The sequence below is a fragment of the Lynx canadensis genome, chromosome B3 (assembly GCF_007474595.2).
Source record: "Lynx canadensis isolate LIC74 chromosome B3, mLynCan4.pri.v2, whole genome shotgun sequence".
NCBI lineage: Eukaryota > Metazoa > Chordata > Mammalia > Carnivora > Felidae > Lynx > Lynx canadensis.
The window spans coordinates 119,248,228-119,275,569 of record NC_044308.2 but is presented as its reverse complement, the minus strand read 5'-3'; the positions used below and the strand labels follow the sequence as shown (position 1 = coordinate 119,275,569).

General features: G+C 52.8%; 2 protein-coding genes across 2 annotated transcripts; both read right to left on the bottom strand.

The window, feature by feature from the left end:
• Positions 1 to 344: 344 nt before the first annotated feature.
• On the bottom strand, positions 345 to 17,493 carry VSX2 (visual system homeobox 2). The gene is made up of 5 exons (XM_030320349.1): positions 17,124 to 17,493; positions 15,755 to 15,839; positions 11,942 to 12,065; positions 1,509 to 1,689; positions 345 to 670 (listed from the first exon to the last, which is right to left on the bottom strand). Exons 1-5 carry the CDS (start codon positions 17,491 to 17,493, stop codon positions 345 to 347), a joined length of 1,086 nt encoding a protein of 361 aa, XP_030176209.1.
• Positions 17,494 to 25,603: 8,110 nt separating this feature from the next.
• On the bottom strand, positions 25,604 to 25,759 carry LOC115515638 (60S ribosomal protein L39-like). The gene has a single exon (XM_030317627.1). The coding sequence runs from the start codon at positions 25,757 to 25,759 to the stop codon at positions 25,604 to 25,606; it is 156 nt and encodes a 51-aa protein (XP_030173487.1).
• Positions 25,760 to 27,342: the final 1,583 nt, after the last annotated feature.

Genomic DNA, 27,342 nt, shown 5'->3' with positions numbered 1-27,342 from the left:
GAGTAAGGGGTGGATTTGGGCAGGGAGAGTCGCCAAGGGATTGAGTGAAAGCGGCTTGAAGGGGTGGTTTGGGACAGCAAGAAAGCTTCTGAGGCAGGGCTGTTGGGGTGAAGGGGAGGATGCTGGAGAGGTCAAGACCAGATAGGGGGTGTCTCCGCGTGGCCCAAAGCCTCGGCCAGAACTGAGTTGTGCCTGAAGTCACCCCGGGGGTCATGGAGGGCCTGTGGGGCCGGGGGGGGGGGGGCAGAGGCCAGGCCCGGGCCCTGCCTCAGAGAACACCTCCCGACACCACAGGCCCCGAAGAGAGCAGAGTCCTGGGGCTCCGGTAGCTGCGTGCCCTTGACCTAAGCCATGTCCTCAAGCTGTGGTGGACTCAGCTTCTCCGCTGGCCTGTCTTCTTCCATGGCGTCCTCCTCCTCTGGCTCCTCGGTATTCCGGGCCAGGCTGTCAGGCCCAGACACAGTCCCCAGCACTTTGGTGCTGTGCTCCTGAGCTCTGGCTCGGAGCGCCGCAATGCTGTTCTCCCTCAGTTCCTCCTGGGACATGGCCGCTGGGGGGTCGGGGCCCCGCTCCTCCGGTTCCATCTTGTCGAGTTTGGGCAGGGCCTGGCGCTCCACCTCGGGCTTCCTCCCCGACTCCGCTGCGGCCTCCAGCGACTTTTTGTGCATCCCTAAAAAGAATTGTTGGTATTCGGGTTTAGAAAAGCGCCTGGGAAAGCCATCTTGAACTGAAAACAGCAAAGATAGAGAGAGGCCAGAATTAAGGACGAGCAGAAAGCCTTACTTCACACACCGCAGTCACGCGAGTCCCAGGGGCTGGGGCTGGGGCAGCGGGAGGGAGGCCAGGGGATGGGGCTACAGACCAGCAGCCGGGCACCAGGCCTGCAGAAGGCTTCTTCAAGTCAGGTTCCCCGGCACCTGGGCACTGGGCAGCCTATTCTGTCCCTTCCTAAGCATAGCACTTGCCCCCCACCCCCATCTCTCCCTCCCAGGATTCCAGATCTTAGAACCCCACGATAGGCTGGTGCTGCTTACCAGACATAGGCCTTGAGGGCAGGTGGGGGAAGATGGCAGGAGAGATTTAAGGGGGAAGGAGTCCTTTGGGAAAAACCAGAATGGTGGCCACAGGGACCTAGGGGTCCCCTGAACCCTCAAGAGGGGCGGTTTCACTCACCACAAGCCCACCTTTGGCCAAGGGGGGAGGAAGGTACAGACCCTGGGGCGACAGCCACACCCTTATCAGAAGACAAAAGAACCCAAGTTCCGGGGCCTGGCAGGGATGAGAGTCCTAGCCACCCAACAGGGGGGCACAAGGGATAGACACCGAGCCCTGGGCCCAACCTGCCCTCTGAGCCTCCTAAGGATGACGAGGAGGGCTGTTTTGGAGTGCCTGTGTCCTGCTGGGCTGTTGTAGCCAGGTCTCCCTGCTCCCGGGTTCTGTCCCCTCCTCCAGGGAGCCCGCTCTCCTCACCACAGGGGCAGGGCCCCAAGGAGGGTGCGGGCTCTTACCCAGCAGCCACGGGGCACAGGAGTCCATGATGCCATCCTTGGCAGACTTGAGGATAGACTCTGGCAGGGGGATGGAGTGCCGCACCATGGCCCCATAGAGCCCGTACTCCGCCATGACGCTGCTCCGGCCCCAGCACTTCTCCCGTTTCCTCCACTTGGCTCTGCGGTTCTGGAACCAGACCTGCAAGTGAGGATGAACAGGTCAGGGGCGTGTTCTGAGAGACGCTGAGGCCAGGCCCTTACCTCAGTGTGCCCACTGGGAAGGTCCCCACCCCTTTGCTGGCAGCTGCATCCCCTTGTGACGGCTGGTCTCTCCCGCAGGGTGTCCTTACTTAAGCTCCCCCGCCCCATGGTGCCCCTGGGGTTCCTCCAGGCTCCGAGTGCCCAGAATGAGGACACCCAGTCCTGTAAGAATACGATGGGTGAATTTTTTTTTTAATATTTTATTTTTTATTTTTGAGAGCGGAATAGAGAGTGCGAGCGGGGGAGGGGCAGAGAGCAATGGGGAGAGAGGATCCGAAGTGGTCTCTGCAATGACAGCAGAGAGCCCTACGGGGGGGGGGGGGGTAGAACTCCTGAGAACCAGGTGATCACGTCCTGAACTGAGGTCAGACACTCAACCCAATGAGCCACTCGGGTGCCCCTCTTTTTCTTTTTTCTTTAAAAAAATTCTTCAACGTTTATTCATTTTTGAGAGACAGAGAGAGACACATTGTGAGTGGGGGAGGGGCAGAGAGAGAGGGAGACACAGAATTGGAAGCAGGCTCCAGGCTCTGAGCTGTCAGCACAGAGCCTGACCTGGGGCTCGAACTCACGAACTGTGAGATCATGACCTGAGCCGAAGTCGGGACGCTCAACGGACTGAGCCACTCAGGCGCCCCCTTTTCTTTTTTTAAATCGAAGCAGTTCTAAGGTGATGGAATAGAGGCCTCATGACAGGGTCTTGCAGGTGGACAGTCCCCAGCATGGTCCTCAGTTCGCCTCTGAGAAGCCCCACCTGGATAGCTCTCTTGCAAGTGTGCATGCCTCCAGCATATAAACAGAATCTCTTTGTGACTCGCAGAGGGACAAATGCCTTCCAAGGGCTGGACTAAACGCACCTCTTGTTCAGGGCTCCCTCTCCACCACAACTCCAGGGGCCAGAGCTGTCTGGGAAGCGAGCGAGGGTGGACCCAGGCAGCAAAGGGCATTGCACCTAGGGATCAGGAAGCCGGGGGACACACTCCCAGGAGGCCTGAGTCAGCCCCCTTTCTCTGCCGTATCCTGGCTAAGCCCTCCTCTGCCCTCCATCCTCCATTCACCCTCTCCCCCACAGTTTTGGATCTAACCCTGAATGACATTTAGGGGAGCTGGGCATCCATCCCTCAGGTTAGAAGACAAAATTCTCCTGGTGTGCAGAGAAAGCGGGGTGCAGACCTAGGAAGGTGCAGTGGGGGGCACCCTAGAGATTGTTTCTCTGGCCCCAAAGCTGACTGGTACAGGGCATGGGGTACCCTCGGGGTGTCCATAGCACTCCACACCGGTGCTTGGGGGAAGGGAGATTCCTTGGTCTCCCAAAGCAGCTTTTCTGAGATTTCCGGCAGCTGCCAGGAGTCAGCGCTAGGGACAGCTGCACTGACCCTCAAGCAGGTGAGAGGCCCTGGAGAAACCAGTGGGCGCTGTTAGGATCCCAGGCCCGGCCAACGGCCCCCTCTTGGCCCCCTCACAGCCCCTCCGGGCCCTCACCCCCGGGATGGCGAGACGGCCGAGACGCCCCGGGAAGTGGGGGGCTGAGGGGGAGGACAGAGGCGGGTTCCGGGAAAATCTATTAGTTTCCTCTGCGATTTCCATTCCCTCGCCTGCGCCGGGTCCCCCGCCCTTCCCTCCGGGCCCCTCCCCCTCCCCCGGAGGCGGAGGTTTCAGCTTTTGATGAAAAATTGCTCCAGCTCTATTCAGGAGGCGGCAAAAGAAGAGTCACCCCCAGGGGCAGCCCTGGGCTGATTGAAAAATAAGTTAATTTCTGTTTGAATCGATGGGCCTCAGGCACTGAAATATCACGGGAAATTAAAGCGGCTGCTCTCTCGGGAGCCGCGGCATTGACCCGCACTAATTAATGCTGGGGAGGCAGCGCGAGCCGCGCCGCGAGCCGCTCCCCCTCCCCGGGGGACCCCAAACACTTCTCATTTAACTAATTAGACGGGGAAAATTGGGTGTTAATTTGTTTAGGATTTTTTCCCCTCTTCCCCCCGGCAGCTCCCACCCCAGCCCCCACCCCGCGCGGGGGCGCGGGAAATGAATGCGGGGCTCGCCGGCAGATGGCTGCCCGGGTCACTCTGCAATCTTCTCCGACTTGATTGCTTGATTAGGTCGTTAGCACATTAAAAAAAAAAATTGCTTGCCGTCTGGCGCTGGCGTGATGAGTGGGACGCGCGGCAGCGCCTGGGTAATTTATCTTTTTATACGGCAAAGAATTTGATTTCAATCTGCAGATATATGGGGCGCCTTTGACACCTGTTTAACATCGCGCCGCTGACAGTTTAACCCTTTGCTGCCTTGGCCGCCGGGAGGCCCCGGGCGGGGGTTCGGATCCGCACGCCCCCGCCGTTCCCGCCGCTGCCGCTATGTGGCGCAGTGAGAGCCCCGACGGCCCCAGGTAGCCGCGAGTCTACGGCTGCGCGCGGCCGGCCGCCTCCAGCAGAGGGCGCCCCGGCAGCCCCGCCTCGCCGCCTGACAACCTCCCCAAAGCCACATGGTCACAGACACCCTCTGCGGGGCTGCGGAAAGACCGCACGCTCCACGCACACCTTTAAATAGACCCAAATGTGTGTGACCCTGTTTTGAAACATCTCCATTTGTAAACAACCAGGAACCCATAAAAATGGGAGAGAAGAGGCCCAAGACGCCCTGGGCCTCGCCACCCACAATTAGAAAACTGTCTCTCGTTCCACCGTGGGTGGAGCCGCCTGCGGCGAGCTGCACTTTTGCCACCAACGGGTTTGGCACCTGCCGTTCCTGCTCGGGCCCTCCTGGAGAGCTGCGGAGCCAATGTGCGGGACCTTTCCCCTGGTCTGGACCCAGGACCGCCAGGAGGGCCCCTGCCAAGGAAAGGGTTTATGCAATTTGAAAGCCACTAGATGGCTGCGCTTCGTGTGCTACAGAGCGGAGATCAGCAATGCAAGCTCAGGCTACCTCGCTCATCGTCCTGGCCTGGCTCTAAGCTGTTTAGATCCCTCCCCAGCGCCACCTGTCTGTCCTGCAGGCGCTCTGCCCGGCTATCTGCCAACCCCAGTGCCTGCGATTTGTGAGACCTCTGTCTTGTCCTGTCTTCCTTCCCAATAGCCCTCGGTGGCCCTCTATAAGTACCCACTTGTCTCAAGCTGCCTTGTTCCATGGAGGATAAATCTAAAGGGACTAATTCACATAAAAATGTAAGTGACTTCTGGTTTCATCCACCTGTCAGAGAAAGCAGAAGGATGAAGCCATTGGCGATGGAGCGAGGCACCGAGTCTGACCACAGAGAGTTGGGAAGGCTTTCTTTATGAATCTAAGTCAGACATTTACTTCCTGGTCAGGAGCTAACCTTCTTGCTTGAATATAGTGCATTATAAAACAACAAGACCACAACCTCTTAACTGGAACCCATGCAGCCAGACTCCACCATGTTTTGGATTTTTGAAAGAAAATGTGATGTAAATACCACCATTACATGGCATTCTACTGCTGCAGCACACCCATAATCAAACTCACTAGTTTGGATTTCTGCAGCAAAGCATATGCATATTCATACTAAAAAGGATAAATAGGGGCCCCTGAGTGGCTCAGTCGGTTAAGCGTCTGACTTCAGCTCAGGTCATGATCTCATGGTTCGTGAGTTCGAGCCCCGCATTGGGCTTTGCGCTGACAGCTCAGAGCCTGGAGCCTGCCTGCCTTGGATTCTGTGTCTCCTCTCTCTGCCCCTCCCCTGCTCAGGCTCTGTCTCTCTCTCTCTCTCTCTCAAAAATAAATAAAACATTTAAAAAAATAAAATAAAACAGATAAATAAAAGCATAGGGAATAATAAAGGGCATAAAGTTGGGTCTGGTTTTTGCCATTAGTGAGTTTTGGATGATGCACATAGGAAAGAACGCTGTTTTCAGCATGGTTTGGCGTTATGGATTCTGGAGAAGGGATTGTGGAGTATGCAAAGGCAGAGACACCCCACCCGCCCCAGTGTGGATGCCTGGGAAGATGCAGCGCTCTGACTTCCTCTGGATTCCATGAGCACTGGTGCCTGGGGTGGGGGGCGGGGGGCAGGGAGCTGGCGGGGGGGCAGGGCTCTCACATGGAAACAGCATTTTTATAGGAACACTAAAGAAGGGGGTACAGACTTGGGATTCAGATTATCTCTGGGGCCTATAAACAGAACCATTTTCCTGAGTCTCCTAATTTGGGCAAATGAATAACCGGTCTGCAGATCAGACTTTGCCCACAGACATTCCCAGGGGAGTTGGTGCCAGCTGGTCGTTCAAACCAGGAGTCATCCGGACCCTCGGTTATGGGCTCCTGGAATGCCTGGCTCTCTGCAAAGACCAGATGCTGCTCCAATTTATGGAGGAAACCTGGACAGCCAAAACAATTTCTTTTTAGGACAGTTGGCAGGGACGTGGTGGCGGTGGTGCCTCGGAGGGAAGTGGACAAGGAATGAGCATTAACCCTAACCACTCTTCATATTTGCCTTTCTCTTCCCTTCCTGGAAGCAACCAGCATGTGTACAGAACTTTGAAGTGTACGAGAAGCACTGAAGGCAGACAGTCCTGAACTGGAATTCTCAGCTGTGACAACGACTGCTGTGTGACTTGGGGCAAGTTCCTTGCCTTCTCTCAGTCTCCATCTCTTCAAATATAAAACAATACCTATTTTTCAGGGTTGTTTGAGGATTAATGACAGAAGTGAAAGTTTCGAACATCCATGCTCATCACACAGAAGGTAGGTGTTCAGGAAGTGCTACTTGTTATTTCAATGGAGGCACAGAATAGCAGCAGGAGTCTGCCCAGAGGGAACGTTAATCAACAGCATTACCTGCCCCTCTGGCCTCCTCTGCATGCCCTTTAGCAAGGCTGGACTGACAATAATAACTCCAGGAAAGGGGCAGAGAGACAGAACCAACCTTCAAACCATGCTATTTTAATACAGACAGCCTCTGGTTTCCCCTTAGGCATCCAGAGGTCCCAACGGATTTCCCTGCCGCTCTCAGCACATGTGTAAGGTATTGCAGGCCCTTGAGGCTCAAATGCAAGAGAACACCCATGCAGGTGCCCAACGCTCCCTGCAAATTGGCCGTGATCAGAAGCTAGGAAGCCTAGGCCCTGCAAATTGGCCATGATCAGAAGCTAGGAAGCCTGGGTTGGAGATCCTTGCTCTGCCTCCAACGGTCTTGGTGATCTTGGGTGCATTTCTTAGCCTTTCGAGCTTTGAGTGCCTCATCTGTCCTGTAATACCACCCTCTTGAAGGTTTGTTATAAACATGAAATGTAACAGTGCATGGGAAATGCCTGGCACGTAATAATAATTCAAGACCCCTGGCCTGATGCTGGATGAATTCTGTGGATAAATGTGCAGCAAGACGAGGTTCCGCTTTCCAGAAAATGCTCAGTGGAAAACTTTTTACCTAAAGCCAGGTCCTTCCTGGCCCCGCTCCCACCTCTGAGGTTCCTTCTAAGCATTTAGATCTTTTTCCCTACTTGGTCTCTTGGTTCTGGCAAGCGCCGAATACTCCTTCAGTCGCTCGCTCCTTCAGTTTCCTGGCTGCCCACTTTCTAGAAGAGACTGCCCCTCTCATGCAACGGTCAGGTCTGGAACTCTTCAGCAGAACCTGTGTAAAGGTCACGGTCCTCACCTGCCTGACACTGCAGGGCTGAGTGCCTGAGCAGGGACCCAAAGTGACGCCCATAGTCGCCGGATTTGGCACTCCAGGCAAGAACTTCCGGCTTGGGAAAGGATCTGGGTTTCCTGGTGCATTTCCCCTCAGAGGTGGTGCCCCAGCAGCGCTCAGAAAGCCCAGTAGGATGCCTCTGGCTGTCAACAGCTAGTCTGGCACGTGCCTCCACAATTGGCAGAGAGGGTCCCAAGAGTGTGTGCCTCCATTGATAGACTGGACCTGGGGAGGGGTACTTGCCAAACAGGTGCTCTTCTGCCATAAGGCGCACTCGGAGCAGACTAGGCAAGGCTGTCAGCCATTTCTCTCTCTGTGCGTGTGGCCAGCGTGAGCAGCTGTGGTTGTGCCCATGGCTTCTCTCCTGTCCTGGAAGCTCCCATCTTTGCATTCCCACCGGACAACATGTCCAGGGCTCCTTCCCTCAAAGGTCTCCCAGGAGACCCTCTGTGGTTTTCCCAGGACTGTCCCCCCTAAAGGAGACATCTTGTACAATGGACGCTCTTTGCACATTCTGGGCACTTGCCTCCCCAGGCCCCGCCCTCCAACCTTGTCTTCCTGCCGTCAGGCCTGGCTCTGTCGGCCATGTGGCAGTTCCCATCACATTCACCCAGCTTCTTTCCTCTCTCCTCCGGCTGGAAGCTGATTAATTTGGGCTCGTTGCTGCAGTGATTTAATGACTTAACACTCCACATGCGCTCAGCATTCCTGACACCATATTTCAGCGTCTCCCTTCCTGTCCCAGCTTCAAGCTCAGAGAAGCTGGGCCTTGCTGCAGCCTCTGACGTCCAGTAGGGGGCGGCTTTGCCCACATTTCCCAGTAGCCCAGGCAGCATCCTTCCGTGCACACCTGACAGGTCATCTTGTCCCTCATCCCGCCCGGTCACCCCAAACTCTACTTCCCTCCACTCATATGAACCCACCTGAAATGCAGAAACTCCTTTCCTGAGCCTCTGTCCCAGCATGTTTACTTTGGCTGCCCACAATCACCTGGAGAGCTTCAAAAACATACAGATGCCCAGGTTTCACACCAGAACGGCTGGGCTTGGAAGCCCGGCATGGGTGTCTTCCAAAGCTGCCCTGGGATGCTAATAAATGTTCCAGGCTGAGACACCCTGCAGCCTTCTGTCAAGGTACATCTTCTATCTTCTATCTTAAAACTTTGTTCCCTATCCTTGGGCAGGGATCCCTTTAAAAGAGGCAGAATGGGGGACGCCTGGGTGGTTCAGTCGGTTAAGCATCCGACTCTAGATTTCAGCTCAGGTCATGATCTCACGGTTCGTGCGTTCCAGCCCCTCATCAGGCTCTGCACTGAAAGTGCAGAGCTTGCTTGGGATTCTTTCTCTCCTTCTCTCTCTGCCCCTCCCCCAGTTGCTCTCTCTGTCTCTCAAAATAAATAAAACAAAAAAAAAAAAAAAAAAAAAAAGTCAGAATGGAACAGCACTAGTCAGAGAATCCAAACCATGAATGTGAATCCAAACCATACAAGAATGTGCTCATTCAAAAAAAATTTTTTTTATGAGTGTGTTTTTGAGGTTTTTTTCTTTAAGAATAATGTCTGGTACTCAAACAAATTTTGGTTATTTTTTTTCTTTTTTTTTTAATTTTTTTAAGTTTATTTATTTTTGAGACAGAGAGAGACAGAGCATGAACGGGGGAGGGTCAGAGAGAGAGGGAGACACAGAATCTGAAACAGGCTCCAGGCTCTGAGCAATCAGCACAGAGCCCGACGCGGGGCTCGAACTCACGGACCGTGAGATCATGACCTGAGCCGAAGTCGGACGCTTAACCAACCGAGCTACCCAGGCGCCCCAATTTTGGTTATTTTTTTGAGAGAGACAGCGTGAGTGGGGAGGGAGTAGAGAGAGAGGGAGAGAGAAAATCCCCAGCAGGCTCCACACTGCCTGCGCAGAGCCCAGCGCGGAGCTTAAACTCATGAAACCGCAAGATCATGACCTGAGCTGAAATCAAGAGTCAGACCCTTAACTGACTGAGCCACCCAGGTGCCCAATATTGGTTATTTCTATAAAGGTCTGATATAGGTCCCCACCTGACCTCAAACCATCTCTGTTCCCCCAGCTTCAAGTCAAAGCACAGGCTTCAAGCTCAAGAGGAGGTGGTGAACTTCCGGGCTTTAGACGCAGACCCGGGTTCGAACCCCGTGCCCCCCACTTGCTAGCTGTGTGGCCTTGGGCAAGTTGCTGTGCTTCCGTTTCCTCAGTTGTCACCAGGATTTAATGAGATCAGCGCTGAAATGGAGTGAGCACTGGGCATTTGCCCGGGCATCACGCGGAATTCATTACGCACGGCGCATAGCATCTGCACAACAGGCAGGTGTCACCATCGTCCCCATTTTACAGGAACCAGAGGCTCTGCAAGGTGAAGTAACTTGTCCGGTCACTCAGCTGGGAATGGTGAAGCCAGGATGCGTTTGGCTCCGAAACAGTGCCCCTAATCACCCTACCTACTCCCTTGCCCTGTGCACGTCATGTATTCAGAACACCTGCACATGGAGACTGCTCTGTAAATGACAGCTGTGATTGTCCCTGACACATGCTAAGGCTTTCTCCCCCAGCGCCACCTGGGGCAAGGACATTTAACAGCTCACAAACACCTCCTGGAGGCAGCATTTAGCCAAAGAACCCTGTGGTGCTCAAAGACTGAGAGATTCTTGTCTCCATTCTCCCATTTCTACAGTCCTCACAGTCCCAAGGGCAATCAATTTACTCCACACCCTAGTTCCTCCTTGCTGGTTCCTGCAGCTTCAGACGCCACCCTGCCACCCCCAGGCAACTTAGAGAAGGGGGGGGCATCTGTGGCAACCTCAGTAACAGCTGAGGAAGAGCCTTCCCCCAAATCCCTCACACACTCCCGCCCACCATCACCACCGTCACCGCCATGGCCAAACAGATTTTAGGACGACCCACCGCAAGAGAGAGTTGTTCCTTCCTACTGGTCAATGGTGCAAAAGTGAGGCCTGACAACAGGGGAATTTTTCAGCCGTCCACCCCAGCCGCTCGTAATAGCCAACTTTGTGCTAAGGAAGGGCCAGGTATGGGTTACCACTGCACGTTGACCGGATTGGGCCTTGGCTTACACACACACGCACACGCACACGCACACACAAGCGCACACATACGATTCAGAATCAACACCCAGGCTTACCCCACTGGACCCAGTTGGGTGGGGGATGACGGATCCAGGCCACCACGGATAATGTACCAAACAGATAATCTGCTTATGAGTAATTGAGCTCATTGTTAGTGCCAACGTCTAAAGCTACTGGCTGAAATTCCATATCACTTTCCAGGGGAGAGGAAGACTCTTCTGGAAAAGTAGCTCATGTCTCATTTCCAATTCTCGGGTTGTCCAATGAGAGAACACAAAACAACCCACAACTTATCTGGTTCCTTCTCCCCCCAGCACATATCCCACCTGGAGACCCAGGGTTCTTGACTGTGAGGGGTTTCAGGAAGTCAGGACACCCCCTACCAACAACTTTTCCCAGCCTTAGCAGTAAACTGTTCTGGACCATTCCACTGACAGGAGCAGCTTTCATTTAAGGATGTGATCCAGTTGAGGCAAATCCAAATCTGGAAATGTTTCTCCTCCTATCACACTCACTGCTGCCTCATGGAGGCCCTGCCTAGAAAATCATCCGACTTCATCTTCTCCCAGAGAAACCATTAAGCAGCCACACTCCTGCCCAGCTAGCGATGTTCTGGCCTTGGGAAGGTCTTCCTGCTGATGAAGGGAAGCCCTGCACCCACCACAGCTGAGAACACTCCTGTCCAGACCCATGGCCGGTTATGCCGCAAAACTCTCTAGGAGAGGCGCACCTGGTTGGCTCAGTCAGTGGAACATGTGATTCTTGATCCCAGGGCTGTAAGTTCAAGCCCCATGTTGGGTGTGGAGATTACTTAAAAATAAAATCTTAAAAAAACAAAACAATGAGCCACACTTACAGGCACAAGTCCCCAGCCACATCCCAGGGCAGGGCCAGCTGTTCACGTGTGAGAGGAAGAAGAAGCTTCCGGTGGATGGGTGGATGGACGTGGTGGGGAGTAGACAGAAAGGGAGGGGGCAACCTTTTCTTCATGGGTCAGGGGAGTGGAAGAAAGGGAAACAGAATGGGGTCAGGGCTAGAAGCCACTCTCCCCCTCTCCCCACCTCTGGCCTTGGAGCAGACATTTAGCTGTCCTAAGAGATACTGACCACAACAAAGACCCCACTGAGAGCCCATGACCCACCCAGCACTCCTTTTCCCACCACAGGCCCCTTCACGGTCTGCCTGACATACGCCTCAGGAAGCCTAGGGTCTGGAACAGCAGGCCAGGCTACGTCATCTAAGTCTCTTGTCCCCAACAGTGCCCACGCCACATGGTGGGTGTTCAGCAAATACCTGTCAGCTTAAATGAACTGTTATTCATAAGGACCCATAGCAGGGGGGTGGGAGATGGGGTCACAGGTGTCCGGGAGCCTGGGGCAGTCAATGCCTCCGAGGGTGGGGAAAGAGAGAGAGGGGGACTTGGGGCTCTGTTACCTGTATCCTGTCTTCTGGTAGCTCCGTTTTCATGGCCAGCATCTCCCGGGCATAGACATCTGGGTAGTGGGCTTCATTGAATGCCTTCTCCAGCTCCTCTAGCTGGTAGGAAGTAAAGATGGTCCTAAGGGGAGCAAAATGACACACTCAGGATCCAGCAACTGAAAGACACTGTTCCAGAGAGGATAGAATGGACCTCCTCTATGCCACCTGGACAGACCCCAAATACAGGCTGGCTCAGCACAATCCGACATAAACTCCTTCACACACACACTCATGCTCACAGATATTTACACACACTCATAGCTTAACACTCTAGACTCGTCTTCATTCAACACTGAAGATCCACCCTGCCCTTCTTGGGAGGACATTATTTCATAATGTCGGTGACATTTCATAGTGGGAGTCTTTCTAGAAGCGATTTGGGGGAAAGGGTGTTCAGAAATTTTAGAAAACTGTAGAAAGCCCTTCTTCTTCCTTCTAAGCACAGAGTGAGGGACTCACCAGATAACTTAAAGCCTCTGGCCCCCTGGGACCTGCTTCCCAGTTTCCTCTCACAGACAACAAGTAGTATAATGGTCGATCCTTTTTTATTTGGTCGTTGACCTTTTAATGACATCCAAGTTCAAAGACCCACCAGAAAGTCAAATGCAACTGCAACCCAGTGTTTGTACAGCTGAGAACTGAATCTCCCACCTCCGCATGCACCCCAACACCTTGCCCTCCTTACCGGCCCTTCCCCTGCCAGCATCCAAATTTACTAGCTCCTTAGAGCTGCCTGCAAACCCCCTCCACTTCGGGGCGGTCCATTCTGGTCACTCTCACTCTGAGAGAGCCTACCTACACAGCCCCCACTCCCCACAGAGCAGTTTCCATTGACCTGTTTGGGTCCTGATCTGTTTTAAAAATCTGGTACAAGCTACAGCCTTTCTTTCGCCCTGGGCCAATGTGCAAATGAATATGGTCCAACACAAAAATTTACCTCCAATATCAGGGGCTTCATGGAGCCCATCTTTTTTCCATGAACTATACACATCCACTTAAAGGCACAAATTCTTCTCTTTTCAGACCTTATAGTCCAGATTCCACAAACCCATTTGTAAAAATGGTACATTCCACGCTTGAGCCTCTGGGATCTGACCCTGGGACCAGCACGGGGTGGGGGGTGGGGGGTGGTTAGAATCCTTCACTGACGGCCCTCACTTTCACTCTTACCCAACACAAGGGAAAAGTATAGGTGTAAGCCCCAGTAGGTCCTTGTGCTGGTGTGTCGGCTTTAATATCTTGGGGGATGATGCAAGGGATGTGTGAGGAAGAAAGATTCTGCCCTTTATAGAAAATGACTGGCTTGATTCTAAATCGTTTCTCCTATTCTCCTGGGAGGGGGGAATGGAATGTTTATGTATACAGAAAGTGAATTCTTCAGAATTTTGAAGATCTGCTGGTTTCTATTTTGCTCTTGTCACTTACTAAAGGGCCCCTGGAAGAGATCGTCCAAATAAACAATCAAAATATGCAAGCCGTTTTCAAAACTAGGGAAACAAAGTCACACAGGTATTGTGGTTTGGCCAAAGCCGAAGAAGAGACATTTAGAGATTTAGAACCATTCAAGTGCCAGCCTCTGCATGGGAGAGCTCTCATGGAAAAATAAAACAAAATAAAACCTCAAATCCCCCAAACTTTCCCTTAGTCCTGCCTCAGAGCGAATCCCTGTGTTGACACCCGACGACGTGCCCTCCAGGGAGCCTCCTGTATCCCCAAAGTGGGATCCAAACCCTGCTCCTGGCGTTGAGCAGAACCCCAGCCCCTTTTGGTGCCCACCGCATCCTGTCTGCAGAGCTGAGCTTTCCCAGTACAGAGAAGTGCAAAATCTGAGAGACTCCCAAGGCTTCTGCTCCATCCCTCCTCCCTTCTGTAAGCCCAGCACATTTCAGAGAGAAAAAGAGATGCCCATCTCTCATCACCAGACTCTAGGGTCTCTTACCTGAAATCCTCAAATGAGAGAAGTTCAGGAAGAAATATTTTTTACTAATTAAAAGCTGCACTGGCAATCAGTCGCCGTTCTAATAATATCTCTAATAATCTGCTCCCTTCGTGCACCAGACATAACCTGAAACCCAGGGCAGGTGGTGAGTTATACTGTCGCACTGAGAAGCCTCCAAAGCTCCCAACCATCTCCTCGAGGGGAGAGTGTCAGAGGAGGACAGTCAGGAGCCTTAAGCATAGACTTTGGGCTATGGGTCAGCCAGCTCCAGGTGCCACACAAGGACATGTCCTGGAACAGAAACACTGTTCCAGCATGCAGGGGATGCTTTTTCCAGAACTCTCCTTGCTATGTGAACCCTGCTTCTCATTCCATACCAGCACAGAAGCAGTTCAGCCCGGACTCTGAACTGTACTCCCTCCATGGTCCCCGCGTCTGTCCCCGCTCGCTCGGGGAGGCTGACTGGATTGCCCACCCTGGGACCAGCACGAGATGGGCGCATTAAAAAATGTTCTAATGAATATGTGTTGGATGAATGAATGTCCAAAGTGACCCAGGATCAATGCTTCCGTTTAAAACAAAACGAAGCTAAACAAAACAAAACCACCGCCGGGGTTACTGAGAAACCAAGTCAAAGTTCACCCTCATTCCAGCCTGAACCTATTGGGGTCTTAGAGGCCAGGAAAAGCCATTTTACAAGGTGGAAGCCAATAGAGGGGTTTTCAGGGGCTAAAGAAGAGGAAAATGCAAAAAAGTACCCAGAGAAAGGGTGCCAAGAGGCTGAGAACGAATTGGGGAGAAGAGGATGGGGTGGAATGCAGCAGGGAGAACTCGCAGGGGAGAAATGTCGGGAGAGTCAGCAGGAACCCTCTGGAGATCCCACCTAGACTGGTGCGCAGAGAGAGATTTGGGGAAACACACCGGAGGGTGAGCACCGGGAAGGAGTCTGGAGGCAGCGCTTGCAGCCAGTCGGGCAGATTTCTGGTTCTTGCTTCTCTATTTCCTTAAAAACCTCCCCATAAATTCCTACAAGGACCGGGTAGCTTGTGGAGTGGATGTGGACAGGAATGAGAGTCTGGGGTGGGGGCGGAGGGGGTTTACTTTTCAGGAATTACCTTTCAGCACCTATTACATTGCAAAAATGTGCCAGTAATGCCAGTTTGAAGGCATATCTCTTAAAATTCTCCCTTTAGCCTGTGCCCTAGTGCAGCCCACTCCACTCCAGCTGGGGCTGCCGGGGTCAGCCAGTCCACACACCTTCCCTCCCCATTTTACAGACGAGGAAACCGAGGCTGGGGGACGGGAAGAGACTGTCTCAGGATCACAAAAGAGCAGAAGCCTAACGAAAAATTCCCATCAGTGCAGGTATCACGCTCAAGATTTGGGGAACGGTGGGAGCAGAAGACTGGGGGGTGTGGCAGAGAGGCCAGGGACCGCGGGAGAGGAATGCGGTCCCGGGGGCCGAGGGCAGAGGGACCGGCGTGCGCGGGAGGTACGCGCGGCTTTCCGAAGGTGCTGGTGCAGGGATCGAATCTGGGGGCCGTCTGCCCCTCTCCGGCTCGGGTTTGGCCTTTCCTTTCTCCCGAAGGAAAAAGCCCGCCCCGTGCCGCCTCCCCGGAGGCCACACACCATCCTCGCCCCGTGTGGCTGGACGCCGGGGTCCCGGGCGGATGTCCCCAAACAACGTTCGGTCTCCCCGCCCCGCCACAGCCTCAGGTTTCAACTCACGAGCCGGCGAAAATAGGGTCGGAGCGACCCGACCCCCACACAGGACACGGCAGGGAGTGGGTGAGCAGAAGAGGTAGCAGAAGGCGCCGCAGGGGCCTTACCTGTGTCTCCGCTTCTTCCGTTTCTTGGTCTGGTTTAAAGCCGATTTGGACATTTTTCGGTCGCTGGAGGAAACATCTTCAGAATCTGAAAAGCGGGCGGAGGCACATGCGGCAGGATGGGGGGAGCGCTCGCCGGCGCCCGGGGACTTGAGGCGCCCGAAGCCCGCGAGGGCCCCACCCCGGGCCGCCTGCGGAAGCGCCGGGGGCCTGCTCTGCCGGCCTCGGAAGCCCTCCGAGAGGGCGACCCCATCGCTAAGCCCCGGCTGGCTGTACCCGCGCCGGCGCCCCAATCCTCAGATTTTGAACAGATTTCGTTGCAAGAGAGGCAAAGGCCCCAACGCGCCTGGGGCAGGGACGGCGGTGGAGCGAGGCAGCCTCAGGGAGTCGCGGGGCCCGCGGGCGGTGATCCCCGCGCTGCGCCCTGCCCCGCGCCGGCAGCCCCGGCGCCCCGGGCCTTAAAGTTGGCCCCGAGGAGCGGAGCCGAGGCGCCGGGAGCTGGGCGCCGGGAAGGGCTGGGGTCTCCCCGGGCACAGCCCCTTTTTTCCGTGCCTGCAGAATGCGCCCCCGCTCGAGACTGGAGAGACTGCGACGCGCCACTTTTCGTTGCCCCTCCAAATAAAAATAAATAAATAAAAAGATAAACGAAAAATCGGGGGAACTGCCGAGCGAGAGCACGAGCCGGAGCCCGAGCGGGTGGGGACGCAAGGCCGGGAGAGCAGTCCAGGGAGGGCGCGGTGGGGTCATCCCGGGGGCCCCCCCGAGCCGGCAGGCGCCGGCATCGGATATATTGTGGCGTTTAGGAGCAACTGAACGGCGGCCGCTTCGGCCGCAGCAGAGGCCAGGTTGTCCGAGCGCGTGGGGTGAAAAATAAACCCCAGCTGACCAACGTGGGCGTTGTGGAACGGAGAAAAAAGAGGAAGGAACAACTTTGGATACCAGGGCTGGGGCCGAAGCGGGCACCCGCTTCCCCGGGCCTCCAGCACACGGAAAGAGCGAGGGTCCTCCGGGAGGCCGGGGCCGCAGTGGAGCAGCGGAGCTGGGGGCCCGCAGCCCGCCCCACGGGCTCCGACACGCCAAGCCCGGTTTCCGGTGGGGCCCCAACCTGGCGCCGGGGCAGAGCGGGGCCCGACGAGGGGACGAGAGAACAGCGCGGAGGCCGGAAACGCCGGGGCCGAAACCAGGCGGCCAGCGGGAACATCCTCCGGGCCCCTGCCCCGGGCACGCCAGCCCCAGGCCGGAGCTGCGACCCCTCGGCCAGGCGCGAACTTTTGCGCCCGGGGGAGGCCTTGCGGTGCCAGCGAAAGCCGACGGCGTGGAGCTCCGGCTCTTGCCCCCAGTCAGGCAGCCTGGCAGCCTCGCCCTCACCTACCCGAGCTGGCCGTCTGGCTGGTGTCCAGCGGCCCCGACGCTCTGCCCAGCGGCTGCAAGTGGACGCTCTGCGGGTCGGACAGCACTTCCAGGAAGGTGGGCTGCGCGTAGAAGCCGGGGAGCCCCCCGGGCCCCAGCAGCCCCATGCCGCCCACTCCTGCGGGACTGAGCACGGAGCGCGCCGCCAGCAAGTGCCCGGGGGCCAGGCCGTCGAGGGCAGCCCGCGGGTGGGAGCTGGGGGGCTCCTTGTTCAAGCCCAGGATCTCCTGAATGCCGAACCCCGTGCACCTGGCCGGGGCGACCCCCGAGGAACTCTTGGCCACAGTCTCGGATTTGGGCTTGCTCAGCGCTTCCCCCGCTTTCCCCGTCATCTCCCGGTTCTTTGGAGGGGCTGAGGCCGCAGGTCTTTCGCTCCCCCCACCCCCCCGCCGGGCTCCCCGCTTCGCGAAGTTGGTCCCAGGTGCCCCCTCCGGTGTCTAATGCTCTGGAGCCCCAAGGAGATTCCCCTTTTATCCAACCAGGCGGCAGCCCAAGTGGGGTCAGAGCTGAGCAGCCAATCACCGGGGCCAGGAGCATTAGGAATTCCAAAAAGCTGGCAGCTCCCGCCGCAGGCAGTACCGAGGGGCCAGGGCGCTGGGGGCCGGGCACCGGGTGGACTCGGCAGGACGCCCATGGGCAGGGACCCCAGGGGCTGAAACGAGTCAACAAGGTTCAGGGCTGTTCCAGGAGGCTGGGTGGCTTGGGATTCTGGGCAGAGCCTGGCTGGGCCAGGTCCCTGGGGTGGGGTGGGAGGATGGGCTGAGGGCCGTCGCTAGAGGCTGGGAGTCCTCCTCCCTCCTTTGTGTCCAGTGCAGGTTGACAGGGTCAGAGAAGCCCAAATATGGGATCCTTGTGTAAAAGGCAGAACAAGGAAGAGGGGTAAGTGGGCTGGGCAGGGTGTGTGGTGGCATGGGAGAAAAGAGGGGGCCAGGGTGTGAAGAGGGAGATGTGTGGGTGGGAAGGGCTCCACATTTGCCTTGCGGCACAGGATAAAGTGCCTGGTTCAGAAGAGCTACTCAGTAAACATTGGCCCAATGAATAAACGAATGCTAAAGGGGTCCAGAGTAAGAGTCTCTGGTAGGAGAGAACAGTGGTGATTTCATTTGGAGAACAACCATGGCCATCTGAACATCTTCCTAGAGTAAGCATGACGTGTGCCCAGCTTCCATGGAAGGACTTCATTTATTCTTCCATCCATTCATTCGACTAAAACGGACTGAGCACCTTACCAGCTCTGAGCTAGGAGCCAGGGGTTCTGCAGTAATTCAGATAGACAACACAAGGGATCGGCTATCCCTTAGAGTTCACTGAGCACACAGAACGAAGAGGATGGGATTGTTGGTGGGGAGGAGAGGGGTGGCGAGAAGGCGTTAGAGGCCATTAAAAGGTGAGATCGTGTCTCCAGTTGAGTGGGATCCCTTGACTAACTCCTGTGTTGGAAGTTGCAGAATTGCCACCAACTGGGCCAGTTGAAAAGTGGTGAGAGGCAGGAGCCTTATCTGGGGAAAAGCCTGAATTCCAAAAGTGGGCAGTGGAGCCACTGGTTTCCTGCTTGAGGGCTCTGCAGGGAACATGATCCCCTTGGGCCCAAATGTGAAGTGAAGGTGATTCTACACACACACACACACACACACACACACACACACACACACACAGACACCTGCCATGGACCTCTGAGCCCCTGCATTACACCAGCTCAGCTAATTCTTCTGTAACATTCTTGGGGCCAGGGACTGTCTTATCTACGTTGGCATCCCCCTCTACTGTGCCTAATATACACTAGGTTTTAAATCTTTCTTTCCTTTCTTTTTCTTTCTTTTTTCTTTCTTTTTCTTCCTTCCTTTCTTTTCTTTCTTTCCTTCCTTTCTTTCTTTTTTTCTCTCTCTTTCTTTCTTTCCTTCTTTCTTTCCCTTTTAAGAGAAGTAAGCCTTTATTTCCTTGCTTCACAACTAAAGTTGGTTGAATTGATTGTTTTAAATATTTCTTGAATCAAATTCACCCTATGAGGCAAGATAAAGACAGGGTTAGTTTCCTTAGGCCAAGACTGGAAAGCCAGGCTGGGGGAGAGATTCCATTCAGGATTTCTTGGCCAGTCAGCTGCAACCCCCCAAATAAATCAAAACCTCCTAACCCAGCCTACTGCCAGGGTGTCTAGTGCCCTTCGTGGTTGGCATGCGACCAAACTGAGAGGTAAGAGGAGACCCCACAGGGTATGGAAACTGAGGTCTTGCTATCAGGGCTGTTATGAGATGGGTCTCCGCTCACTGTGGCCTGGTCCACACAAGAGCTGGAATTAGATTGGGGTATTTCTCAGTGAGGGAAGTGTCTGGAAGAAGTAAACTGTTCACTCCAAGGCCTGCCTCCTCATCCCATAATAATGTCATTCCTACTGTGCGTCTATCTTGCTCATTCCCTTTAGGCAACATAATCTGTCCTCACAAGAACCCTTTTAGTGTCTTGGATCCACAACTGAAAGTTGACATAGCTATTCTTGTTTTTTTTTTTTTTCTTATTTTTTTCTTTTCCTTTCCTTTTCTTTCTTTTTTTCTTTTCTTTCCTTTCTTTCCTTTCTTTTCCTTTCTTTTCTTTTTTTTTTCCTTTTCTTTTCCTTTCCTTTTCTTTCTTTTTTCTTTTCTTTTCTTTTCTTTCCTTTTCTTCTTCTTCTTCTTCTTCTTCTTCTTCTTCTTCTTCTTCTTCTTCTTCGTCTTCTTCTTCTTCGTATAGTTGATACACATGGCATAGATATTCTCACTTGCAAGGTGCAGATTCAAAGATATGCAATCTTGAGGTAGCCTACACCTTGTATTCTATGGATTTGGGTTCCATGTGGCGTCAGTCACATAGATAACAATATAAGTGGTACCCCCTGGAGTTGTGCAAAGCAGTGGCTTTCCCTTCCCATTTTATGAATATGGAAACTTAGGTTCCCAGAGAGGTTAGGTAACTTGTCCCAAGTGACCGAGCTAGTAAGCGGCAAAGACCAGACTCCACCTCAAGGGAGTCTGGTGTCAAAAGCTGTTCTCTTTTGACTTCATTCCTCTCTTGGCCTCCTCTCCATGTCAGCCTACCCTGGAAGGATGAATGGGGATGTTATGTTAATGGCATCTGTCATGTTGCTAACTTATCACAGGACATCCACGATAAGCCAGATATCACCCGATGGGCAAGGATGTGAGTGATGGAAGCTCAGCTCTTGCCAGGAGATGGGGATGAAAAATCTCTTGACCAAACCCTGTACCTGAAGCTTCTAGTTCCTGCCTTCAGGGAGATAGTTACCACCTTGACCTAGAAGTTGGGGATGGGGGCAACCCCATGCCCTCTGAGAGGCACCCTTCCAGAGGCTACAGGTGGAGGGAGGGCCCAGTGTCAGCCTGAAGCCAGTCCCACCCTCAGATGTGAACTTCTGACAGATTCCTGGTGGGGGTGGGCAGGTGTCCGAATTTGGGGGTTGGAGGTGGGGGGAGTGAAGTGTACCCTTCTGGAGACATCTAGCTAGGTCACACCAGATCCAAATCCTGGGTCTTCTGCCTCGCAGTTCTGTGGCTTTGAGCCAACCATTAAATTCTCTCTTAGCTTTGATTGCTTTGCCTACAAAACAGCCTGGTACTGGGACTTGTGAGCACACCCTGGTCCCCTGAATTAGCACTGTGGCCGAGGGCATGGACTCTAGAGCCAGACTGCCTGGGTTCAGATTCATTGCCCTATCACTTACTTGGTGACCTTGGGAAAGTTACCCAACTTCTTTCTGCCTTCTGTGCCTCAGTTTCTTCATCCATAAAATGGGGATAATGGTAGTAACTACCCCTTAGGATTGTCAGGAAGATTAGACATGTACAGTGCTGGAAAAGGTGCAAAAAGCTATACTGTGAACGTACAAAATACATTTCTTGTGAGTGTTGGTTTCTATTATCATCCTGCAGGAGCATACTGTACCTGGCAATATGGTAGGGAACAGGACAGATCCAGTCCCAGCTTGCATGGAGTGACTGATGGAGGTAATATTTTGTGTTTGTTTAATTTTTTAAATGTTTTATTTATTTTTGAGAGAGAGAGAGAGAGAGAGAGAGAATGCAAGCAGGGGAGGGGCAGAGAGAGAGGGAGACAGGTTCCAGGCTCTGAGCTGTCAGCACAGAGTCTGATGTGGGGCTTGAACCCACGAACCACGAGATCATGACCTGAGCCCAAGTCAGACATGTAACCCACTGAGCCACCCAGGTGCCCAGGAGGTGATATTTTGAAAACACTTGCATGGTAACTGACCCTGGGGACTCAATACATCATAGCTCTTGGTATTATTATTAATGGGTGCCAGACCCCTTACCACACTGAATCCACTCAATTTCTCTGACAGGTCAGGGGTTTTGTCCTCCTTGTGACAAATAAGACAATAAGGCTCAAGGAGGGAGATCTGGGAGTAGGCTACCCCTCTCCCTTGCCATAGTGCTGGTCATTTTCAGCACCAGCTGTAGCCAAGTCATTTTTCTCCCCCGTAAGCCGCCTCCCTGAGTCACTACCCAGCCGTCAGCAACAATTTTTGGAGGGAGGAGGGGGGAAATGCAAGGAAGAGAAAGGATGTGTGTTTGAATCAATAATCCCATTATGAATCTGTCACCCATAAACGTGTTCCACTTTTTTAAATGCTCTTGTGTATTTTGGGCTTACCCCTGGAGAGTAAGCCTTCTCCTTTGTTGTGCTGGCCAGTTCTCCTGAGGGTCTCCTCAGAGAGCCTCAGAGGCCCTCCTCTATCACCGTCCTGTCATCAGACATTGGACTAGGCATTCCACTTTCTTTGTTTAGTCAAGGGGCTGATGCTGGGAGAAAAACAAGAGAGATTCTGATTCACATTTAACTGATGTACGGTGAACATGTATTAATTCCTGGACTTTTTGACATCGTCTCAATGCATCCTCCCAGCTACCCTGAAAGACGTGTATCATAATGCTTTCCAAGTGAGGAAGCAACCTCAGAGAGGCCAGGTGACCTCCCCAGGAACATGCAGCCACCAAGGGCCGAGTGGAATCTAGACCCACTGCTTTCTTTTTCTCTCTCTCTCTTTCTTTAAGCGCTAGGCCCGACATGGGGCTCAAACTCATGACCCCGAGATCAAGAGTCACATGCTCTACCACTGAGCCAGCCAGCTGCCCCTCTGGTTTTCCTGAAGATGGAATCAGAGCCTCAAGGAGAGAAAGGGACCTTGGATATAAGGAGGCGAATGGAGTCCCAGTAATGCTTGAGCCACCATCCAGCCTCACTGAGAATGGGGGACAGGGAAGGAAGGGCCACTGAGGGAAAGGCGGGTGAATCCCCAGAGTCAGGGCTGCTAAGAACATCTTACTTCACACACCTGGGCCCGTTTTCTTTTCCTAGTTCTCCAGGGAACAATGCCCTTTGGACTTTTCTTGGAGGGTCTCAGGGAGTGGGAAGGAAGGAACACACTTTGGACAATGCTTTCAAGCCAGCCTTGTAGAAAGTCCTGTCTCCCGTCAGTCACCTTCTAGGTGCCACCTGTAGCTCCCCTGAGGATCTTATCCCAGCAGAACACCACCCACCAGGGTTCAGCTGCCCATAACCCCTGCGCCCTCCCACCCTCAGCATGAAAGCTTCCTTCTTTAGCTCCCAAGGGAAAAGAAAAACATTCCGTTCATGTGCCCTTGTCTCTTCCCCAGTGTTCACTATGGGCAGTGTGGAACAATGGAGGGGGGAAAAAAAGCTTAGAGGACTCGTTCCATTAGCCTGCTGCATGCCCCTTGGCTGTGTCTCAGTTTCCCTTCAGTCTCAGGTGGTAGGAATGACCACATCCTTGATGCCCTGAGAGGGTGTTTGTTCTGATTTATCCCACGGGACTGTTTCATGACAACTTAACCCAGTACCTTCGAAAAGTATTTATAGTGTACCTAACCTGTGCCAGATACTGTAGGTGGGAATACTGTGGGCTGGAACAAAGCAAAGCCCCCGTTTGCATAGAATTCAGGTTCTGGTTGTGGGGGATAGTTAACAGGCAAGTAATGGAACAAGCAAGATAATTTAAGAAGGCGAAAGTATTAAGGAGAAAACAAAGCAGGGTGGGGGGCTGTAGACAGATTACAGAAGGGGTCTCTTTTGGAAGAACAGGGAGGACATTCTGGGGAGTCAACATCTGGGCAGAGACCTGAGTCATGAGAAGACAGCCATGGTGGCGGGCTGGGGCAGGTGGCAAGGTTAAGGGGAAAGCTGGTGTTCGCGTCCTGGGGAGGAACCAGGGAGGTAGTTCTGAGGAACAGTGAGGAGGTGAGGGTAACTGGAGGGGACAACTGAAGGCTCAGGTGAGCCTTTGACAGGAATATAGCGGGTCATTAGGGGTCAGGCCCTGCAAGGCCTCGTGGGCCAGGGGAAGAACTTTGGATGTCATCCTCAGCGTGAAGGGAAGCTGCTGGCAGTTGTAAAATAAGGAGGCCAGTCAGGAGGTAGCTCTTGGTCCGGGCCAGAGACCCTACTGGTTGGTTGAGGGGCCGAAGGTGGTAGTCGTGATGGAGAGTAGAGGGTAGATGGAGAGGAGAGGGATTAATACAAAAGAAATTGGAAAGCAGCAAGGGCTCTCCCAAGAGCCCTTGGGAGAGTGCAGTTGTTGAAGTTCAGAGATCTTGGAGCCCAGGTCTCCCTGGCAGCCATTTCTATGTTCTCCTCATAGAGTCTCAACAGCGCACACAGCAGGCCCCAGGCTTCTCCCGGGAGATCCGTAGGAAACCTGCCCAAATGGTCCCTGTGGCCTTTCTCCTTCCCTGTGTCCAGAAGTTCAGCCTCCATCTGTTTATCATTTTCAGGGGCAAGGCTCTGATCCAAGCAGATCCCAGTGATCAGTGAAGCAGCCTGCCACAGCCATTGATATAAAGCTGTTGTAAATGGGTGGAAAAGCAGGAGGGTCTGGAGGAGGAGGAGGAGAGGGAGGCAATGGACATATGACCTGATGAGCAGCGTTACCAGAGACCCAGGAGACGGCGGGGAGTGAGGGAACCATGGCAATGCTGCATCCAGTGAAGGATGGGCGAGGGGTGGGGGAGCAGAGACACCACCAAGGGCTGATCCCAGGAAGAATTCCTTACTCTTCGGCCCTCTGAGGCGGGCAGCTTGACCATCATTGGTTGCGTGACCTTGGGCAAGTTCCTTCTCTTATCTGAGCTTCAATTTCGTTGTGCGTAAAGTGAGTGGCCATGAAGATGATGTGAAACAACATCTACAAAGACCTATAACAGACATTCATTATTTTGTGAGCTGTCCCACATCCAAACCTGATTCCTATTCGGGAGAATTCCCCAACTGGTGAGTCCCCAAGGAAGACAGAGCCCTTGAAGCCACAATGAAAATGGAAATGCCAGACGTTTGCTTTCGCAGTTAGAACATGGTCATGTGACCCGAGCTCTACCAAGCAGAAGCAGTCCTCCCTGACTTTGTGTTGAGAGCCAGTGACACAAAGGAGCAAGAACCCAAGAGAAGCCCCTATGATAGCAGTAGTGGTTGCTGTAAGATCAAGTTGTAGGGTAACAGGTTGGCAGCAGACTTCCTTGCTCGGGGTCAGTGGTAGGGTCAGTGGAAGTTCCAGCACCTAGGGTCCGGTGGAGGTGACAGTAACTACATTGACTCTAGTTCCAGACCTGGAGAATCTCTGCACTACCCAGTATCTTTCTAGGAAAGGCCTTATTCTTTTTCTTTCTTTTTTTTTTTTTTTTCAAACCAAAAAATCTTACATATTTGGGGCACCTGGCTGGCTCAGTCAGCAGAGCACGTGACTCTTGATCTTGGGGCTAGAAGTTCAAACCCCACGTTCGGTGTGGCGATTACTTAGAAATAAAACCTTGAAGCAGGGCGCCTGGGTGGCTCAGTCGGTTAAGTGTCCGACTTCGGCTCAGGTCATGATCTCGCGGTTTGTGAGTTCAAGCCCCGCGTCAGGCCCTGTGCTGATGGCTCAGAGCCTGGAGCCTGTTTCCGATTCTGTGTCTCCCTCTCTCTCTGACCCTCCCCCGTTCATGCTCTGTCTCTCTGTCTCAAAAATAAATAAACATTAAAAAAAATTTTTTTTAAAGAAATAAAACCTTGAAGGGATGCCTTGGGTGGCTCAGTCAGTTGAGCGTCTGACTCTTGATTTTGACTCAGGTCTTGATCCCGGGGTCGTGGGATCAAGCCCTGTGTTGGGCTTCATGCTGAGCATGGAGCCTGCTTGGGATTCTCTGTCTCCCTGTGCCTCTGTCCCTTGCTCATGCTCTCTCTGTGTAAAAAAAAAAAAAGAAAAGTTCTTATATATTTATTACTGAACCAACCTGCTAGTGCAGAAGCAGAGAAACAGAAAAAAAAAAACGTTCCCAATAAAACACATCCAATTGTTCAGGAGTAGCGATGTTTACGGTGTGATATGGTATGAGTCAGGGCCCTCGACACAGCATAAATGTGTACCATCTCATGTGTGACCCCTTATATACCCAGCTTGATTCTTCTGCAGTGTCTCCTCTTGGAGTTTAACCTGATTTCATTACCAGTTTTCATCTGAATCCACCAGGGAACGGGACAATTCTGCTTTTGTTTCTTAGCCAGGAATCGTTTGATCCTGCAAGTCTTGTGAAAACACATAGTGAGGAATAGGCAACCACACACCCCATGATGGCGGAGAAGAGAGAGGAGCAGTAAATTCCTTTTTGAGTCAAACCAGAGAGAGTCGTTTATAACCCAGATCCCGAGCTATTATAAGATGTGAGTATAGTACCTAACTCTACTCCCCAGTGCCATCCAGCCTGGGAACTCGTTTCCCTTAATAATCTTATTTGGGCCACATTTGAGCTGTGATTAGGAAGGGGTTACAAACAGAAGGGTTTGAAGAAAGGTCTCTTCATAAGTTACGGGTCTATGGTATGGATGAGACTGACGGTTGCCCACTCAGTTTCTTTTCTCTTTTTTCCTTAGCATCAGCACCCTAATTTTATTCAGAGTGGTGATGTCTGTAGCTAAAAGACTACATTTCCCAGCCTCCTTTGCAGCTAGGAGGGTCCCTTTGGTAAAGTTCTCGCCGACACGTGAGCAAAAACCTTAAGATATTTCACAAACATCCTTTTTGCTCTTTCTACCTTTCCTCTAGCTTCCTGTCTAGAACACAGACATGATGGCTAGTGCCTCAAGAGCTGTTTTAGACTATTAGGTGACCTTGAGGATGGAAGCTAAGATTAGGAGAGTGGACTAAAGAACAGGAATCTGGGTGCCCGAAGACCCAGAACCACCATGCCACCGTATCAACCCTGCGCTGCCCTGGTGAGGTTGTTTGTTTGTTTGTTTGTTTGTTTGTTTTTTACATAGGGAGAAATAAATTTCCATCTCCTATCTTCTACCAGTGTTTAAACCACTGTTTTCTGGTCTATCACATAAGCAATTCCTCACTGATAGAATGAAGACGGATTTGAAACCAAATGTTTTGACCTGGGGAAAAGTTGAAGGGCTTGCCATCAGAGCAGAGATCTGCTTTTCCCGAGTTTTGATAGCTGGGGATCTCTTGGATCTGTCACTCGTGTCCAACCTTATAGACCTTGATGCTCACTAATCGTATCCTTTCTCCTGCCATCTAGACGACCACCTTCAGCATCTTGAGTGGTGGCTTGTGCAGTGATCTAACTTTGATTTGCTGCAGGAAGCCCCTTGCTTTTTTGTTTTGGTGCTTTTTCCATACATCTTCTATACAGGGAAAGCTACAGGCATGGTTCTGTTCCTGCCTCTGGTACTTGCTTGTGTGCTCTAACTCACAGGAAGCTTCCCTGTGCCTCAGTTCCTTTACCTGTAAAATGGGGACGGTGATGCCTATCCTGGCTTTGTTAGAGAGCTCTCAAAGAAAAGTATGCATGAAAGTGTTTAGAAGATGGTGAAGGATCGTACAGAAATCTGGTCATCTTTTTTTCCGGTCATCTTTTTTCATCAAACGATGGCTCAGAATATATCAACCGTCTCATTTGTAAGCTTTCATTTTTTTCTGCTTTATACTTGTCCTCACTTGCAACTCAGCTGCCCACCTTTCTCACTCTCCAGTCTTTTAAGACCCACCCTAGATTTATATCTGTCGACTTGGTATTTTACTATATAGAATTCATAGATAGATAGCATTTATTTATTGAGATTTACAACTACCTCTGGCAATCTCCATTAACATTTATTGAGTGATTACTATGTGCCAG